The sequence below is a fragment of the Phodopus roborovskii genome, unplaced genomic scaffold (assembly GCF_943737965.1).
Source record: "Phodopus roborovskii unplaced genomic scaffold, PHOROB, whole genome shotgun sequence".
In the NCBI taxonomy this organism is placed as follows: Eukaryota; Metazoa; Chordata; class Mammalia; order Rodentia; family Cricetidae; genus Phodopus; species Phodopus roborovskii.
Genome location: NW_026126625.1, coordinates 6594410 through 6614698, shown reverse-complemented (window position 1 = coordinate 6614698; position 20289 = coordinate 6594410). Strand labels below are relative to the sequence as shown.

The following is a 20289-nucleotide window of genomic DNA, read 5'->3' as shown; positions in this document are numbered from 1 at the left end:
GGTTGTGAGCCGCCACATAGGTGCTGGAATTCAACCAGGGTCCTCTGGAAGAGCAGCAAGTGCTCTTAACCTCGGAGCCATCTTGTCATCCCCACCAGGAGATTTTTGATACTCTCAAAATTGACAGTTCCTTAAAAAGAATGTCCTCGGTATACAAAGCCTGCAGGGCAGTATCCTAGATCCACATATAAGCCAAAAGTATGCTGCTGGAGAGACTGCTCAGCTGGTAAAGTTTTTACATGTTGTGAAAGCTTGAGGACCTCAGCTCAGCCTCAGCACCCATGCTGAAAGCCATGTGTGGTGCACATGCTTGTAACCCTAGCACTGGGAGGCAGTTCCTAGAGCTGTCCAGCCAGGAGCAGGGTCCCAAAGTCCAGTGAGAGACTCTGTCTCAAAAAACAAAAAGAATAAGGTGGGCAGTGCCTTAGGAATATCACTGGTGGTTAGCCATTGGTCTCCACAAATACCTACACACATCACACACACAAATAAAATGAAAGGTAAGGGGCTGAGAGTGTAACTCAGTAGTGTAATAGCCTAGCATACATGAAGCTTTGAATTCAATCCCCAACACTGAATAAACTGAGCATGGTAGCACACACTGGTAATCCCAACACTCAGGAAGTGGCAGCAGGAGAATCAGAAGTTCAAGGGCAGCCTGAGCTATATGGGACCCTGTCTCCAAACACTGTGTGTGTGTGTGTGTGTGTGTGTGTGTGTGTGTGTGTGTGTGTGTGTAAAATATAGACAGGAGCAAGCAAGTACACAGAGTGATTCAGAAATGCTTACATGGCACGCAGCACACAGAACTGTTTCACCTATCAGACAGCTGGAGGTCAGGTGTCAAGCTCCCCACACAGCCAACTTAATATAGGACTGTATGCAAACACAAAAGCAGGTACATAAATCTAAGTTGATACCGTTCTTGCAGTCACTGTCTCTCTCACCAATGGAAGAGACCCTGGGACATCAGTTCCAGGCCATACTCTCCCAAACTGTGTTCTGGGCACTTTCTGAAACTAGGAAAGGGCTTTGCCTTCATAGAGATGATTCAGAATTGAAGACCCATCATCCTGACCTGACACAAAGGCCAGTGTGAGTGGAACCTGACCCAGGGAGGAGAGCCTGGAATGCTAGCAGCTTACAGCAAAGGCACCTAAACGGTACAAGATGAACAGCTAGCAAAACAATCAGAAGCACACGATTAGTGTCCAGTATTTCCTGGAGTGCTTAGCCTAGGCTGCAGACTGTCTGTCATCCCATGTGGAGAAATATCTCCCCATCTCAAGGGAACAGAAGCACAGAGGAATGCAAAGAGGGGGTGCCAATCAAATCACAAAACATAACAGAGAAGACCCAACTTCCAAATTTTCACTCCTACACTCCATTCTGGAACTGCACAGGGCTCAAACGAGATAACAAAGTGCTAGAAATGAGGACAGACGTATGGTTCTGGCAAGAATTCCCAAAGATGTTTAGGGGAAAAAAAAAATGGCTCTTTTTAAGGAATAACACTGGGGGCACTGTGGGAATTCTCCCTTCAGAGTCAGCTCCGCATCTCCCTTCACTTTCCTGCACTTCAGTAAAGTTTCTCTTTGAGGTGAGTCCTCTGGTGTGTAATGAAGTTGGAGCTGTTGCTGAAGCCTTTGCCGCAGTCGGGACATTTGTAGGGCTTCTCTCCTGTGTGAATTCGCTGGTGTATAATGAGAACCGAATTCCAGCTGAAGCCTTTGCCGCACTCGGGACACCTATAAGGCTTATCTCCCAGGTGTGCTCTCTGGTGCATCACTAAAATGGAGCCCCGGCTGAAGCGCTTGCCACACATGAGGCACTTGTAGGGCTTCTCGCCGGTGTGAGTCCGTTGGTGCACCACCAGCTGCGAGCGCTGGCTGAAGCACTTCCCGCAGTCGCCGCATTTGTAGGGCTTCTCGCCGGTGTGAATCCTCTGGTGCTTGATGAGGTTGGAGCTCCAGCTGAAGCTCTCTCCGCACGTCAGGCACTCGTAGGGCTTCTCGCCCGTGTGCACGCCCTGGTGCGCGATCAGGCTGGAGCTCTGGCTGAAGCTCTTCCCACACACCCCGCACTTGTAGGGCTTCTCCACCATGTGGGTTCGCCGGTGTGTGGCCAGGTTGGAGCTGCGGCTGAAGCTTTTGCCGCACTCGCTGCACTGATATGGTTTCTCTCCCGTGTGTGTCCTCCGGTGGGTAATGAGCGCTGAGCTCTGGCTGAACTTTTGTCCGCAGTCGGTACATTTGTATGGTTTCTCTCCTGTGTGGATTCTCTGGTGTCTGATCAGGTTGGAGTTGTAGCTGAAGCTTTCACCACATTCCTTGCACGCATAGGGCTTTTCTCCAGTGTGGATCCCCTGGTGGGTATTAAGGCTGGACCGGTTGCCAAAGCTCTTCCCACACTCCGGGCACGAGTAGGGCTTTTCACCTGTGTGCGTGCGCTGATGCGCGATGAGGTTGGGGCTCCTGCTGAAGCTCTTGCCACACTCAGCACACTGGAAAGGCTTCTCACCCGTGTGGATCCTCTGGTGGGTGATGAGGTTTGCGCTCCGGCTAAAGCTCTTGCCGCAGTCCCTACATTTGTAAGGTTTTTCCCCGGTGTGGGTCGTTTGATGTCTACTAAAGTTTGAACCGTCACTAAAGCTCTTCCCGCACTCATCACATTTGTAGGATTTCTCTCCTGTGTGGGTCCGTTCATGTGTGATGAGGTGGGATTTCCGGCTAAAAGTTTTCCCACACTGGGGACATTCATAAGGCTTCTCACCCAGGTAAGTGCCCTGAAGGCCTATCAGCCGGCCAATTTCCCTGCCTTCGGATGGCATGTCCCTGTGGTCCTCACCTGGGGCATTTCCCTGGGCGCCCCCAGAGCCATAGTCTCTCTCAAAATCACTCTCCCCATCAGACTGCTGACCACCGTCCCCTCCGGGTACTTTCAAGAACATGTCATGGGATTCCACACCCTCAAACATGTCTTGATTTGAGTTCTCTCCATTCTCACTCTGTATCTCAAAATCTGAAATAAAGAACATACAATGCCCAGTCAATTACCCATTATGATGAGAAAAAGAAACCAAAACAGAACGCTAAAGGGGCGAGGGGCAGCAGAGTGGTTCAACAGTGCTTACTGCCAAGTCCGATGACCTGAGTTTGATCCCTGGAACCCAATGCCAGCAAGTTGTTCTTGGCCCTCCACATATATGCTGACACACAAGTACACGCGCCAGCGCCAAACACAATTTTTAAGTGAAAATAGAGGACTGGGAAATGGCTTAGTAGGTAACATGCTTGTTTGGCAAGCATGAGGTTCTGACCTTGACTCCCAGAGCCCATATAAAACATAACTTGGTGGTGTGTGCTTGTAATTTTCATGCTGAAGAAGCAGAGACAGGCAGATCCCTTCTACTGGCCAGCCTAGCCTACGTGGCAAGTTCTAAGCCAGTGAGATTTTCTCTCTCTCTCTGGTCTTTCGAGACAGGGTTTTTCTGTGGCTTTGGAGGTTGTCCTGGAACTAGCTCTTGTAGACCAGGCTGGTCTTAAACTCACAGAGATCCACCTGCCTCGGCCTCCCAAGTGCTGGGACTAAAGGCATGCGCCACCAACGCCCGGCTGAGATACTGTCTCAGTGGATGGACGTCCAGATGGCTGGACATGAGGCTGGAGAGATGGCTCAGTGGTTAAGAGCAATGACTGCTCTTCCCAAGGACCAGGTTCAATTCCCAGCACTCATGGTGCTCACAACTGTATCTCCAGTTCCAGGAAATCTGACACACTCTTAAGCGCCTGTGTATGCTGCAAGTGTGTGGTGCACAGATAGACATACAGACAAAATATCCATACACATAAAATAAAAATAATTTTAAAACATGGCAATGTCTAAGGACCACCCCTTGAAATTGTCCTCTGTCTTCCACATGTATACTTGTGCACTTGTAAACACACACATACACACACACACACTACAAAATGCTCAACTTATAAAAGCAGGTTTGGTCCTAGGAGTAATATCCAACAGCAGAACATGTGCTAGGTATGTGAGAGGCTTTGGGTTCAATTTTTTTATTTTTAGTAATTTTTGTTTTATTTTTATTTTATGTGTACTGATGTTTTGCCTGCATGTGTGTCTGTGTGAGGATGTCAGATCCCTTGACTGGGGAACTGCCACATGGGTGCTGGGAATTGAACCCAGGTCCTCTGGCAGAGCAGCCAGTGCTCTCAACCACTGAGCCATCTCTCCAGCCCGGTTGGGCTTGATTTCTAACAAACAATAAAACCCTAGAAGGACCAAGTTCTTTTCCTCCTGACTGGCTATTTAGTTGCCAGGACTCATATCTTTGGGGGCAATCATCAAGTCTCAAAGATTTGAGTTCCATATCTCTATGTATTCCTTCGTGAGCAAATAAGTTTAGGTAGGGATTTGAAAGACACAATTATGGACAGTGACAAGGTACACAATGACTCTAATGGTAACCTTGGGGCCTGGGGCTCAGTAGGCAATTAAATCTAATATGGAGGGATTTTTATTTATTTATTTTTTTTATATCACAGGAATACCTCTATAGCTCAATCTTACTCAAAAGGTAAGGCTGCCTGGTGGTGGTGGTGGCACAAATCTTTAATGGCAGCACTTGGAAGATATCTGTAAGTTTGAAGCTAGCCTGGTATACAAAATGAGTTCCAGAACAGCCAGGGCTGTTATACAGAGAAACCCTGTCTCAAAAAACCAAACCAAACCAAACCAAAGAAAGAAGGAAAAAAAAAAAAAAAAAGGTGAGGCTATAATATCTCTTTCATTAAAATCCATTTGGTGTTTATACTCGACAATTACAGAAAACAAGTTGAAACAGCCCTTGCAATGAGGACTCTGGGTGTCTATAAGTGACTGTAACAAGTCAGTAAACAGTTAAAGGAGCTCTTAAATCTGTCTGTAGTGGGAGTCTAGAGGCTTTGGGTTGGTGGTTGGTGGTATAAAGTTTTTATTCTCCTTGAAAATGTCAAACCTGGAGCTAGAGAGATGGCTCAGTGATTAAGAGCACTGGCTTCTCTTCTAAAAGACCAGGGTTCAATTTCTAGCACCCACACAGTGGCTGTAATTCAGTTCCAGGGGATTGGAGGCCTCCCTCTGGCCTCTGTGGGTACTAGGCATGCACTTGGTACAGATATGCACACAGACAAAACAACCATACACATAAAAGAAAACCTTAAAAAAAACTCAAACCCTCTACTATCCAATACTTGGCAAACATTTTAATGAAAGAAGTCATCAGAAAAAGATACTAAAATCTATCATAGGACAAAGGTTGACTTGGAACATCTACAAACCTGGACCACACTATGCTGTGTGTTGCTTTAATGGCCCTACAGACATTATATACATGTCTGCATACCATTAGAAACCAATGACTACTGGGAGCTTTAATGTTGCCAGGAAGTTGTCAACAGCATGGTTTACCCTTATGAGCCTAATGAAGTTTTCTTCCTGACTTCAATACCAAACAAAACCTGCAGGGTGGTGGCACACACCGTTAGTCCCAGCACTGGAGAGGCAGAGGCAGGTGCCAGAGGCTAGCCTGGTCTACAGGGTGAGTTCCAGGACAGCCAGGGCTACACAGAGAAACCCTGTCTTGGACAAAAACAAAGAACACATGGAAACAAAACAAAACCCATCCTTCTGAGTCCCCAGTTTTTGTTCACTAATACCCATGGCTGTAACCTCCCTAAAATTGTTTTTATTTATGTGTCTGTATGTGCAAATGCCTTCAGTGGCCAGTGGCATCAGATCCCCTGGAGTTGAGTTTACAGGTGGTTGTGAACTACCAAACGTGGGTGCTGGGAATGGAGCCCTTTCTTCATTGCCTGATTAGAAGCACAGAACAGAAGGTTCAGCACAAGACTAGTGTATGCATGTGGAATCAAGAGGGTGAATCTGGTGCAGGTCTTCCTTAGGCACCCTGTGAAACTCAATTTCTTAATGGCCTGGAGCTTTTCCAATTAGGCTGGCTGGCCAGCAAGTCCCAGGGACGTCTGTCTCCACCCTCCTCAGTGCTGGCATCATAACTATGCACCACCATGCTTGGCCTTTAAAAAAACCTTTATTGTGTGTGTGTGTGTGTGTGTGTGTGTGTGTGTGTGTAGGCCTGAACCAACACTGCCCATGTATAAAGGTCAGAAGACAACTTTCAGGGTTCAGTTCTTACCTTCCACCTTGGTGAGGCATGGCCTCTCACATCTGCTGCCCTGAATACTCTAGGCTAACTGGCCTGTGAACCTCTGGGTTATTTTCCTGTCTTTGCTCCCCATAAGAGTGCTAGGATGACATGCATGGCCACTGCATTTGGTTTTTTCACAAGGGTTCCAGGATCAAATGCAAGTCATCAAGCTTGCTTTTAATCTGATGAGCCATCTTACAAAAGTCTCACTATGTAGTCCTGGCTGTCCTGGAACTCCCCATGTAGACCAGAATGGCCTCAAACACACAGATCTGCCTGCCTCTTACTCCCTCCCAAGCGCTGGGAATAAAGGTATGTGTTAACATACTGGCTTCATGCATGCCTTTTAAATTGGGTTCTGGGATCAAACTAGAGTCCTCGTGCTTGTGCAGCAACCACTTTACTGACTGATATACCTCTCTGGCCCCTAGGTGTTTTGATAGGCATCCATTTTGTATTCTCTCAAGTTTCTCTTCCCATTGTGCCCCGACCCGCAGGGCAATCAATGAGGAACTGGGGACACCTAGAAGGGAATGGGGGACAGAGGATACAAAGAAGGACAGAAAGACAGTATTCTGATCAAGCTGACAAATTTTATTTTCTCAGGGGAGGCTTATAGGTCTGTGGGCAGGATGTGAGCAGGGTTTGCACAAAGCCAGGGCATGGGCACTGGCACATAGGCAGGGTGAGAAGGTCAGTAGAAGGAATACCCTAAATTGTTTAGCTAATCTATAATTGGCTGTAAATTGCAACAGGAGAGATAGCCCTGAGTTGGTTAGCTATTCTTTAGCTGGCTGTTAAAATGCAACAGGAGGAACATCCTGAGCTATTCTTTAACTGGCTGTAAAACCACAAGCCTGTAACTTGGAATGCTCTGCTGAACATTCTGCTTATTTCTTAAGAGGCAGTATTTTCTATCTCAGAGACCTGAGGTTGTGAGAATGGTGATGGTCCCCAACACGATTGTTTCTTTTAATTGTAATTTCTTTTTGATCCATTTTATTGATAAAGAGGATATCTTAATCATTTCTAAGACCCAACTTTTAGACCACTTAAGAAAGCAAGGAAGACAATTACTAAAATGGCTATGTAAGGTCCTAGTTACATTTCTATTATTCAGAATAATAAATGGCTTATTCAAGGTGAGGCAATCAATTCAGTGACTGATAGCCTATATGTGCAAATTCCCTCATTCAGGCATACCTCCTGTAGATAGCTTCTATAATAATCATGCTTTTATTTTACTTTTAAAGAAAGCTGGAAGAAAGAGCAAAGATCTAATTTTGTTGTTCTTATTGCTCATTTGAGATAACCTGACACAATCCAGGTTGGCCAAGAACAGGCCAAGAACAGGCTAAGCAATTGATAATTCAGATGTCAACCCACCAGACAAATGGTTCTCTGTTGGAGGAACCCTGCCAGGCAAGGCCTGCTGGGCCACTGACTCTGAAAATGGTTGCTTTCATCTGTAATTTCACTTGTGCAATAACAGCTACAACATCTCCCCATTACCAAGCATTTTCACGTAATGTATACATGCAATATTATGGGCACATATACTTGTGGGTGGTCAGGAAGATGGCTTATCTCTACACTATATAAAACAAGCTCTCATTTTACAGTGACAAATTTTGAAGCCTGTTCTCTATCAATAGCCTGACTGACAGGGCAAATTGGCCAGATGAAGAGATCACAGGAGGAACTTCCACAAATTGGAACTGCAGGTGTCTGGCCTGTTAAATATAAGTCCTTCAAAGATTTGACAAATTAGGGCATTAGTGCAGGTGCCAGTCCCTGTTTTATCATTGTCCTTCAAGAGATCAATAACACCTAGGTTCCTTCACCAGTGCCTCCCTGCTCTGACTCAGAATAACAATTAACACTCTGTACCAGTTTTTGATGCAGGGTTTTAGATTCAGTAGACTGTTTCTGTTTCAGTCCTGAGCTTCAGGTGATAAGAAAAGGCTGTTTACTGACTAACCATGTACAGATATGTTAATCACACTTCAGAAATTAAATAATGCATGTATTCTCTGCCTTTTCCTTAGATCTCTCAGCGGTTTAGTTTTCTCCCTTTGTAACCTTTAAGAGATGTCTGCAACCTCCTCACAGCTGCAGTTGGCTACAAACTAGCTGATAAGTTTGCTACCTATCTTCAAAGAATGCCTGTGTCCCTGAGAATTTGCCTTGTAGATTTTTATTACTAACAAGTTGTTAATGAGTGGACACACACACACACACACACACACATATGCATGCATGCTTGGGAATTTGTAAGAGCAGAAGAGTAAAGAATGTAGAGGAATAAGACTGCAAATGTAGAAGAATAAATTACATTAGGGTAGAAAATTAGAGCTAAGAAATTATAGACAGCTTGGACAAGAGAGTTAGAATTAAAAAAGAATAAAAGAAAATGACCCTCAGATTGTGTGTAAAGTTATAAAAATCTTTCAATCCCGTTCCTGAGAAGCATACCCTGAGTTAGCCTGGGTAGTGGTCAGGGAGCTGGACTTCCAGACCACTAGAAGAAAACATGTTCTTTGAGTTCTCAAAGAGGAAAGCTAGAACAAAGGAACATAACCAGCTCTCAGGTTCCTGGAGATGGCATTTAGGACCCTGAACATCCTAGGCGAGTTCTTTACATTGCACTACAGCCCCCACCCCTGGAACAAATTCTGAAACATCATCTATAACGGGTGGCTAAGTAGATCTGTGGGAGAATGAGAGATTAGCACTCTGAGGCCTTGGACTCAATCTCCAGCATCAGCCTGAAGTGAGAGATCCACCCAGTCGCACCTGTGGCACTGACCATGCGTGGTCATAGATGCACACATGAGCATGTGGTATTTGGTCTGGGATCCAGGACTGGTTTGTTCTCTTGCTCCGGATCTGTCACGGAGGGCAGCCAGTGTGGATCCTCAGAGCAGGGACTTGTGGTGGTCACATCACCCCATTTCTCTCCCAACTTGCCCAGCTAGTCTGAAATCACTCCATCACTTGTACACACAGGCCCGGCTAGCTCAGTGGGTAGAGCATGAGACTCTTAATCTCAGGCTCGTGGGTTCAAGCCCCCATGCTGAGTCCTGGTGCATCACACAAGATTCACAGGACTGGCTCAAATATAGATTAATATAATTTTATTCAGGAAGAAATCACACGTGATGCCGATGACCACAAGTGCCTCTCTATGGATCCATACCAGTTGCCCTCTGTGACCGGATAGGGAGCAAGAGAGCAAACCTGTCCCAGACCCCACACTCACATACGCACCTGTGGGTGTGGTCAGTGCCACAGGTGCGGCTGGGTGGATCTCTCACTACAACAGCCTCTAAGAGAATGAAAAGAAGGGCAGAGTCACAAGAGGAGGGGAGAGAACGAGGAGGAAAATACCTAAAACTGAGGTTGGGCCAAGGTGGGATGGTGGGTACATTGGTCTCTTCATCTGTAACACTTGTGAGTTCAAACTGGAAAATAAATGCAAGGGATAGTTCAAAGCCTTTGTTTGAAATTTTTGAATAAGGAAGGTTATAGGGAGAGAGAAGTAACACTTATTAAACTTTCTGTACTTCTCCATGGCCTCACTCTTTTGGGTTCCTTTTACTAGGGACCAGGGTCTTCCTAACACTCACAAGCTTGCATCTTCAGAAGCCAGGGTCCCTTTGTCTTTGTCTAGTCACATCCACACAACATTCTTATTTTAGCATCTTGGAGTAGCAAATACTGTTTCTGTCAATAAGATTCCATTTAAAAACATTTGAACTCATGATTTTGCGGTGGGGGATCAAGACAAGGTTTCTCTGTGTAGCCTTTGCTGTCCTGGGACTCACTATGGAATCAGCTCCTGAAAGCTTTCCACATGTGCTCCACAGTATGTCCTGCACACATACACATACATGCACGTACACGCATACAGTGACAGAGATGGAGAATATGTGAAAAATATTCTCCCAACATCACTTCACATAGTCTACAAGCCATGTAGAATTCATTTTTGTGTGACTAGGGAAGTAGAGACCTATTTTTATTTAAGCTGAAAAGTAGAGTTTCAATTTTAGGGCTTTCTACTTGTTTTTTGTTTGTTTGTTTGTTTGTTTTTTTTTTTTTTTTTTTTTTTTTGAGACAGGGTTTTCCTGTCCTGACTTTCCTGACTGTCCTAAAACTCACCAGGTTGGCCTGGAACTCAGAGATCTGCCTGCTTGACTCCTGAGTGCTGGGATTTAAAGCCATGTACCTGACCTCAATTTTAGTTTGGTCCCCCCCCCAAACTATTAGACAGCTGTCTAAAAGCAGTCCACTCAGCAGTTGAACTGTCACTCTTAAGAATTAACAGTGAACTCTTAACAAAGTTGCAATCACAGGTTGGCCTAAGCCAAGGTTCTTGTCTTTTCCCACCCCAGACATTCTTTAGATGGGCGCAGCAGGGTCCTATGGCTGTCTACAGGACCTACACATTTCCTGCCCAGCTGTGGGTCTCTACTATAATAAAAAGCATCTCAGGATGAGTGAAGAAAACTGATATTGAGTTGGTGATAAACTTCACTTTGCTTTGGAATAGTTCCCCCTTATTTCCTGTTTCAGTTTCCAAGGTTCTAGTTACCTTGAATCAACTAAAGTTCAAAAACAGTAAGTGAAAATTCCAAAACTCAGCCAGGTAGTGGTGGCTCATGCCCTTAATCCCAGCCCTCGGGAGGCAGAGGCAGGTGGATATCTGTGAGTTTGAGACCAGCCTGGTCTACAGAGTTCCAGGACAGCCAGGACTGTTAAACAGAGAAACCCTGTCTTGAATCCTGCCCCTCCCCCCCAAAAAGGAAAGAAATTCTAGAACTCACAAATTCTAACAGGGTTTTTTTTTTTTTTTTTTTTTTTTTTTCTTTTCCTTTTCTTTCCAGGACTACACAGAGAAACCATCTCAAAAAGTGTTCCACACCCCCAAAAAAGAAACCCATACTCACAAAAGCATTCTTTTTTTTTTTTTCATCAATAACCTATAACCAGTTCCAGAAGTTTAACTTCTGCTTTGTATAAGTGGCCTTTTGATAGGTCTGTAATAGACTGAAAACACAGCCAAACAAGAATAATGTTTGCTCATGCAAGCCTCAAGTCACTTGAGATCCCCAGGAGCAGTGGTTCATCCTGTGATTTTATTTTATGATCACTTGCCTGCACGTGTGTATGTGCACCATGTGCATACCTGTTTCCCAGGTCCCCTGGGACTGAGTTATGAATGATTGTCATCTGGGTGTTGGTAACCAAACTTGGGTCCTCTGCAAGGGCAGTAAGTGCTCTTAACTGCTGGGCCTCTCCACAGTCTTTCATTCTGAGATTTGATCATTCAGCCTCCCGATCTCAGTTCCCATCAAGGCACAGACATTGTGGCCCACAACAGAGCCAGCTCTTCAGCTTGAGAGGTTTGCACTGTCCTCCCCAAGCAAAGCGAATCCTTTATAACTCAGATTTCCAACTAGATCACACCAGCTGAAAGGGCTACCAACAGTTATTCTTAGGCCACATGGGGACCAACTCCTTGAGGACATTTAATTTAAGAAGTGGGAAAAACACTTCCAAACCCATACAGATCCTGCTTTAAAATATCTTTATTGATACTAGTTACATAATAACGGGGTTTGCTATGAATGAGGGAGCTTCTGAGAATGAAAACACTGCAGGCTAAGAGAGTTCTCTCATGAAGCTAAGCTGCCTGCCTTGCCCATTGGCCTGAGTATTTCCCTAGGTCTAAATGATGTCCTGCCAATCCTCCCTCAAAGATTCAGAAGTATCCCTACTGTCTGTGCTTTGCCAGGTTTGAACTTGACCCCATTTTGTTTTACAAAATCAAAGCTTAGGGGTTCGAAAGGTAGCTTAGTGGTTAAGAGTTCATACTGTTTTTGCAGTAGACCTGAGCTGAGTTCCCAGCACCCATATCAGTAGACTCATAACTACATATAACTCTTCTAGGATAGCTGGCCTCCATGGGCATCTACACTCATATATACATATCTCTGCACAAACACACTGCATATATATACCTGAAAAAAAAAAAAAACACATCTTTTAAAATCAAAGCCAGTCAGTGGTGGTGGTGGTACACACCTTTAATCCTAGCACTCGGTAGAGGCAGGCAGATCTCTGTGAATTCCAGTCCAGCCTGGTCTACAAAGTGAGTTCCAGGACAGTCAGAGATGCACAGAGATACCTTGCCTCGAAAAACAAGTAACAGAACAAAAGGTAAATCTACAAATTTTTTTTTGAAGGCAAATGTTGAGGCTAAAGATACAGCATGGAGTACTTGCGTAGAATGGGCCCAAGTCCAGTGTTTGATTCTCAATATTGTATAAACTGGGCATGGTAGCACATACCTGTGATCTCAGCTCTAGGGAGGTAAAGGCAGCAAGATCATAAGTTCAAGGTCATCCTCATCAACACAGAGTATGAGACTATCTTGGGCTATGAGAGACCCTGTCTGGTGGTGGGAAGCAGGAGGTGTAAATGTTAAGTTCCTTGTTTCTGGACTATAAGGGTCTGGAAAGAGCTAGCCATCTCCTTGATGGACTAAGCAAACGTCTCTCAAGCTTCAAGGGCAAAAGTTTCCTTTATTCATGGGCAGGCATGATGGCTCACATCTTTAATTCCAGTACTTGGGAGGCACAGGCAGGCAGATCTTTGTGAGTTCGAGGACAGCCTGGACTATAGAATTAGTTCCAGGACAGTGAGGGCTGTTACATTGAGAAACCCTGTCTTGAAAAAACAAAAAACAAGCAAGCAAACAAACAAAAAAAGAGTTTCCTTTATTCATCCCAGCAATACCCATTGAGTTCTCGTTGTGAGAAAGAACCCAGAAAGAGGAAGAAGAAAAGAGAACAAGGTCTGTGGCCTTTGGGGATTTTTTTTTTTTAAAGTTCCTAAAAGAAATAAGAAGAGTATTTATATAAATGACAACAATAACAAAAAAAGCAAGACTGATAAAAAGTCAAGACTGAGGCAGGAGGATGTTGAGTTCAAGGTCAGCCTGGGCTAGACACAATCTTAAAACAAAAAGCCAGTAAATAACAAAAATGCAAAGAGAAAGAGATGGCAAACACCCTGAGGGAGAGGAAGGAGGTCACTTGGTTTGGCAGACAAGTGGGAAAGCCTATAGAGTTTCAAGCCACTGCTCTGGGAGGTGTGAAGAAGCTCAGATGAGGGGGAAGAGGCCAGATGTAGGTTTAGTAGAAGTGACTGCAAAAATTCAGTCAAGAAATAACACAGTCTGATTTAGAACTTGGAACAGGATTAAAACAGCCATGGGAAATATGAACAAATAGACTTGAGCTTTACATGTAAACTATTACTAGAGGTATGGTTTTAATTGGAATTACAGAACATTTTAACCATGAACACCCAGAGAGGCCTTTTAGTCAAATATTAAACAATGACTAACCAGGCATTGAAATGCCCATTCCTGGGTAAACACACCCTAAGACCTTGATCATAACAAACAGAACCAAGGCTGGCTGGTGTCAGGTAGAGTAAATGTTTGAGAAGGAATCAAGGAAAGTGTAGAGATTCCTGTGAGCAATGATGTATGAGGAAGAGGGACACAAGATGTTATCAAATGAAGACCAACAGAGATCATCCCAAGACAGGGCTTCTCTGCCCGCCTCTGCTGGGAACAAAGGAGCAGGCTACCACCAACCCACCGAACAGAGATAATCTCAAAGGCAGAAGTCAGAGGTGACAACCTGGTTCCTCTGGGGAGAATCCCCCATCTTAGATGACCAGTGAAAAATGTAAGCCACCACAAAGCTGATGGTGAGTGCTCCAATCATCTCAGTTAAAGGCTAGAAATGGCATATCTGTGACTTCCCCAAGTAAATTATACCCAAATAGACCTCTCCTCAACCCAAACTTCTGTGGTATCTTGGAAATCCTGAAGTTCATTATAAACTTGCCACAGCCATCAGAAAGCAAGTGAAGTCTAAAATGGGCTGAGAGACTTTCTTTTATTTCTTTCTCCTTGTACAAATAATAAAATTAAACTGAATATGGTAGCATGTCCTGTAATCCCAGAATTCATGAGACTGAGGCCAAGCTAGGCTACACTGTGAGGCCTTGTCTCAAAAAACACAGACTAAAGATATAGCTCGGTGGGGCTGGAGAGATGGCTCAGGAGTTGAGAGCACTGGCTATTCTTCCTGAGGATCTGGGTTCAATTCCCAGCACCCACACTGCAGCTCTCAATTGTCTGTAACTCCAAGATGTGACACTCTGACACACACACACACACACACACACACACACACACACACACACACGAGAAATACCAATGCAAATGAAATAAAAATAAATTATATATGTGTATATATATACACACACACACACATACATGTGTAGCTCAGTTGGTAGAATGCTTTGCCAAAGAGGCAGGAAACCCTGGGTTTGATTCTCCAGCACCACACAAACTAGAAATGGCAACATACATCTACAATCCATCAAGTGGAAGTGGGAGGATCAAAAGTTCAAGGTGGGGCTGGAAATGGCTCAGCAGCTAGGAGCACCGGCTGCTCTTTCAGAGGATCAGGGTTCGACTCCCAGCATCCCTTTGTCAGCTCAGAACAGTCTTGTAAATCCAGTTCTAGGAGATCTGATGTCCTCTTCTGACCTCTGAGGGCACCAGGCACACACATGGAGCACAGATATGCATGCAAGCAAAACACTCATGCACATAAAAATAAATGAGTAAAAAAAAAAATAAGTTCAAGGTCATCCTCAAGTACATACAAACTTTAGATCAGCTTGGAATACATGGAATCCTGTTTGAAAGATTAATTAATCAGATAAAATTATGGAGCTGTATGTGTAGCTCAGTGATATAGTACTTGTCTGGCATGATCCAGATTGTAGGCTTCCTCTCAAGCACGCTCCTAAGAAGTTATTTGTCAAAGCCAAAGAAATTAAAACACTTTGATTCAAATAAAACTTAGAATCTGTGAAACTTATGCAGAAGCAAACAGACCAGAGTTTGAATCCTGGCTCTACCAACTGACAGTGGTATGACCTTGTTAAGCCTCCTGTCAGGTGACAATCCCACTCACCTCACAAGACCATGCAAGGTGCTCACTGTGGGGCCAAGTCACAGTCAATCCTCAAAGTCAGGGCCTTTTTGAAGACAGACTTATCCATATCTCAGTCCTTGGCCGCTGCCGCCCTCATCCTTTCCCTTCCAAGTCTAAGTCCACTAGCCTGGATGGCACTGAGTCACTGCCTCAGTCCTGTTGGGAATCTCCTTCAAATGCCTCACTAGAAACTCTCAGGACCATTCATGTGACGGAATGATTAAGAACATGGGTCTTGGTTTTGCCTCATATCAGCTGCATGACCTTAAAGTGGGTAATCCTAATCCTCTGATGATGGTGGTGGCTATTTACACAAGTTTTGTCATGAGATGCTAAACAGGCTAAACAGACTATAGGCCTGAAGAAAGAACTCCAAAAACGTTACTATATTATTACTTCTTTCTAGACAGGGTTTCTCTGTGGCTTTGGAGGCTGTCCTGGAACTAGCTCTTGTAGACCAGGCTGATCTCAAACTCACAGAGATCAGCCTCCCTCTGCCTCCCGAGCGCTGGGACTAAAGGCGTACCCCACCAACGTCTGGCTCATACCACTACTTCTTTCTCATACGTCTTGTCCAATCTTGTTCTCAGTCACTGTGGTCCCTCTACCTCCTGACTCCCATCACCACACATCCCATAGTCTCCACGTCCTGATTCCTCCACCTCCTCCTGAACATCTCATGACCAGTCTGCTTTCTGGGTGCTTGCCAACCTCTAGCCTCTCCCCAGTCTAATCAAACCTACACCCTGTTGCCAAACTCAGCTTCCTCTCATGCCCCACAAATCCTGGTTCAAGAACCAGGCCAATGATGTTTAATTCAAAACTCCATCTTCCCTTCCCCTAAGACTCCCACGACTTCCTGAAAACACAATTTCCACTCCAATCAGCAAGGCTGCCTCACCTACTTCCTCAGCTCTCCCACTTCAGAGTCTTGGCTGAATGCAGCTCTCTGAGCTGTCACAGCTTCCTTCTCACCCTGTGACTTTCCGAATTCTCCATTCTGCAACCTCCTATGTATGGTCCGCGTCTTCTATGCACCCTTCTGTGATCTGGCCTGTCCTCTCCACACCCCTTTCTAGACTTTCCAAATTCTTGTGCTACTTCATAAGCACAAAGCAGCCCATGCATTGGGTCCTGAAATGATCCTAGGGGAAAGTTAGAAATGCAGTAGATACTTGGTAACCAAAGGAGCACAGTTAACTGCACAGGGCCAAATGCAAACAGAACAGTTAAACAGACAAAGGATCCAGAACTTACTACTAACAAAGCAGACAAATATAGTAACATTGTAAAGAGCTTGTCTGGAATTACTTTTTTTTTTTTCTTTCTTTCTCCAGATGTGATCTATTCTGTATGCAGAAACCTAGCTTGCAATCCTCCTGCCTCAATTCTGAGTACTAGGATAACAGGTGTGCTCCTCCATGCTTTGCCAATAATCACTCTTTTAAGGGTCTAAGATAACTTCATACAATAGAAAGGCCAGACAGTTTTCATCCAATGACCACTTTGAAAAAAAAAACAACAACTGCATTTTCTTTTTTCTAATTGCTGGAACTATCTGAATGATTACAACCAACTGAAAGGACCAAGGGGTGGGTTACAGAGGTCATTTGTATGCTTATACCTGCAAACCAATGAAATTTTCTGTTTCTTAGGGGAAGGATAGCTTATTCTTGAGGCAGAGGCAGGTATATTTCTGTGAGTGCGAAGCCAGCCTGGTCATCTCAATGAGTTCAGGCCAGTCAGGGCTATATAATAAGACCCTATCTCAAACAAGCAAACAAACAAGCCCACCACTTTCTCTCTATAACAAGGGAAATTGAAAATCACAAGCACAGGGTCTGGAGATGGCTCAGAGGTTAAGAGCACTGGCTGTTCTTTCAGAAGTCCTGAGTTCAAGTCCCAACAACCACATGGTGGCTTACAACCATGTATAATGAGATCTGCTGCCCTCTTCTGGCATGCAGATATACGTGCAGGCATAAACACGTGTACATAATAAATAATTTTTTTTTAAGTCACAAGCACAAAAATAGCTTCCAGATAACCTTTTGTGGATGCTAGGCAGGCATTTTATTTACAATTGAACTTTATCCCAGACTACCCCATGATCTCAATCAATTTCCCAACCTCCTAAATAAACAAGTTAAGGCTGTGTTTAGTATGTAAATGGAACTCCAAGAACAGCCAGTCCTCCAAGCCGCTCACACAGTGAGGGCATTAAGAGCTAAGATCTTGCTGAGTGCCACATACTGTGTGTGAAGGCCACTTGCTTCTGCACGGACATTATACTTCCCCTCTAGAGGCTCCCACCCTCTCCCCATGCGGTTCTGCAGCTTACCGCTGTTCCGAAAAGTCTGAGTCAAGTCTTCTACCAGGGCCACAGCCTCCTCGCTGCTCTCTGGCCGATGCTCTTGCAACCAGGCCTGAATTTCCCTTGGCAGCATAGTTAGCATCTGCTCCTTAGTGTGTACCTCTGGCCTCAGCCATCGCCGACAGAGCTCCCGAAACCGTACAAGCGCACCCTGAGGTCCCCCGGCTGCACCCTCCTCCAGGGGGCTGCCCTTTCCAGGACTCTGGGGAAAGGGCTCAGACTCAGGGCCATCCTCCTGCAGCACAGCTTCCTGCACCCATGAATCATCCTCTAGGATCATAGTGGTGACCTCTGCCTGTTCATCTTCCTCTTCTTGAGGTACCTGAACCAAAGGGCTGAGGGGAGTGGTCACTGCCGGTTCTTCGGCTGCCATTGTCCAACTTCCTGGATGATCACTCAGGCTTCAAGCCTTACACCTGTCTCCAGACAGGTTCTGTCTGAGAAGGCAACTCCTTCCTCCAATCTCAACAAGAAACCCTGATGAGAAACAAGACAGAGAACCAGAATCACTAAATACACTATTCTACACCAGCTCCTTACATTCAAAACTAACAGAGCTGCTGGGCATGATAGCAAATGCCTTTGATCCTGGCACTCAGGAGGCAGAGGCAGGAGGACATAGAAGAGTTCGAGGCCAGCCTGGTCTACAGAGTGAGTTCCAGGACAGCCAGAGCTACACAGAGAAACCCTGTCTCAAAAATACCAAACCAAACCCAAAACAAAATCAACAGGGGCTTGCTGACTTACTCTATGGCAAAAGAAGTATCGAATACACATATACCCACAAATAATAATACAGCATTGTTCTTTTCAGAAGCCCAAAGAATGAGCAGTAGAAAAGCAATGTTCTGGGGTGAGGGAAACAGAACTGACATATCCTACCCTAAGCAGTTCAGACTTCCTCCGGAGCAAGGGACCTTGATCCAACAAAGAGGTCACTCATTCAACCTGGTGACCACTTAATAAACAGATACTAACACTCATCCTTATTATATTGGACATCGTAGTGGTTAGCAATGGAGCATATATGTCAATGTCCTCCCCACCACATGAGGAGAAGGCATCACTGCTATATTTCATTGTAGGTTATTCTCAGTCGACTGGTTCCAGGAATCTCATTCCATTCCGGGATCTGTGAATGCTCAAGCTCCCTACATAAAATGGTGTCTTATGCACTTTTGGTACAACTTTTTAGACAGTACTTTCTAGACGACATATACCTAAGTGTAAATACCATGTAAACAGTTTTTATACTGTACTGTTTGAGAATACTAATAAGAAAAAGTTCTGACATTCTGTGTTTTTGTTTCTGAAGCAAGGTCTCACTATGCAGCCCAGGTGGCCTTGAACTCTCGTTCTTTCTGTTCTGCCTCCTGAGCACTGAGATACCATGCCCCATCACCTAGGATTTCTCAATTCTCTTTTAAAAACTATTTAAATATTATGAAAGCAATGAATATTTATTTTTAAAAATCATCACACCATCGATTTAGATAACATGCCTTCTCATCCCCATTAAACTAGCAAAAGTAAAAACAGAACAGCAATAAAATTACAAAAACCTGATGCTCCTAAATGTCAATTTGTCCAAATGACTACGTGAAAAACAAATACATCGGAATTCTTCCTGGGCAGCACCGGTACATTGACCCTAAACAACCCATTCGCTAAACCGGGAGACGACACACCCCCTCGGAACCTCAGTTTCCCCATCTGGACAAGGAGGAGCTGGGTGGGATGTCGTTGGGCATCCCTTCCCAGGGTAAAGCTGCGCTCCTGGGCTGCGTGTGCGCGGAGCTCTGGCGAGAGCGGCCCGGAGGAGCCGGGGCGCAGAGCTGAGCGCCGGCCCCGACCCGCCGGGTGCGGACACCGACGCCCCTCCCCCAAACTGCTCTCAGCTGGCTCCAGGCCCGTTATTCGCTGGTCTCTCTGGCTGTTCCCCGCGGGGCGCGCGGCTCCAGACCTGCCTTAAGCTCGCCTCTCCAGGGACCAGATCCGGTTCCCCAAGTCGCTCTGCGCGCAAAAGCGCCCCTCGGCTCGGCCCGGCCCCTCTGGATTCACCTCAGCTCAAGCCCAAGGGGTACAAAGAACAATGGACGGGAGAGGCCCGCCCACCACCGCGCTCATTGGCTGCTCAGAACAGTCCCTGGAAACTCTGCTCCGCTACTGGTGGATGCATCGTCCAGCTGAGCAGTAGGAGGGACGCTCGGCCCGAGGTATTGTGGGAAATGTAGTCTATTTAGCTACAAGCCGAACACTGGACCGGAGTTTACCGAGGTTTTGATAGCCCTAGGCAATGCCTCGGGATCAGAGGCAGAGAAAATCCGCGGACTAGCGTCTGCTTTCTATTGCTACCCAAGGCTTTTACCTGAGACAGTTTCAATTCTCTAAAACCTGCGTGCATTTGTCTACTAACAAAAAAAAAAAAAAAGAAAGAAAGGAAGGAAGGAAGGAAGGAAGGAAGGAAGGAAGAAAGCTGGATGGATTTATCAGCCGAAAATTGTTGAGCCTTCGACAGCCAAAAGCTGACTCTGAGCAGGGAAGAAATCTGCACAGAAGTCGTCCCTCATGGTCCAAGACCGCACTTCTCCCCGCAGGTTGCAGCTAGG

The 20289-nt window shown here is 45.3% G+C and overlaps 1 protein-coding gene across 1 annotated transcript; it reads right to left on the bottom strand.

Moving 5' to 3' along the window:
- Nucleotides 1-501: 501 nt before the first annotated feature.
- On the bottom strand, nucleotides 502-19788 carry Zscan2 (zinc finger and SCAN domain containing 2). The gene is made up of 3 exons (XM_051206572.1): nucleotides 19644-19788; nucleotides 17648-18157; nucleotides 502-3021 (listed from the first exon to the last, which is right to left on the bottom strand). The coding sequence occupies exons 2-3, from the start codon at nucleotides 18051-18053 to the stop codon at nucleotides 1580-1582; spliced, it is 1848 nt and encodes a 615-aa protein (XP_051062529.1). The 5' UTR covers nucleotides 18054-18157; nucleotides 19644-19788; the 3' UTR covers nucleotides 502-1579.
- Nucleotides 19789-20289: the final 501 nt, after the last annotated feature.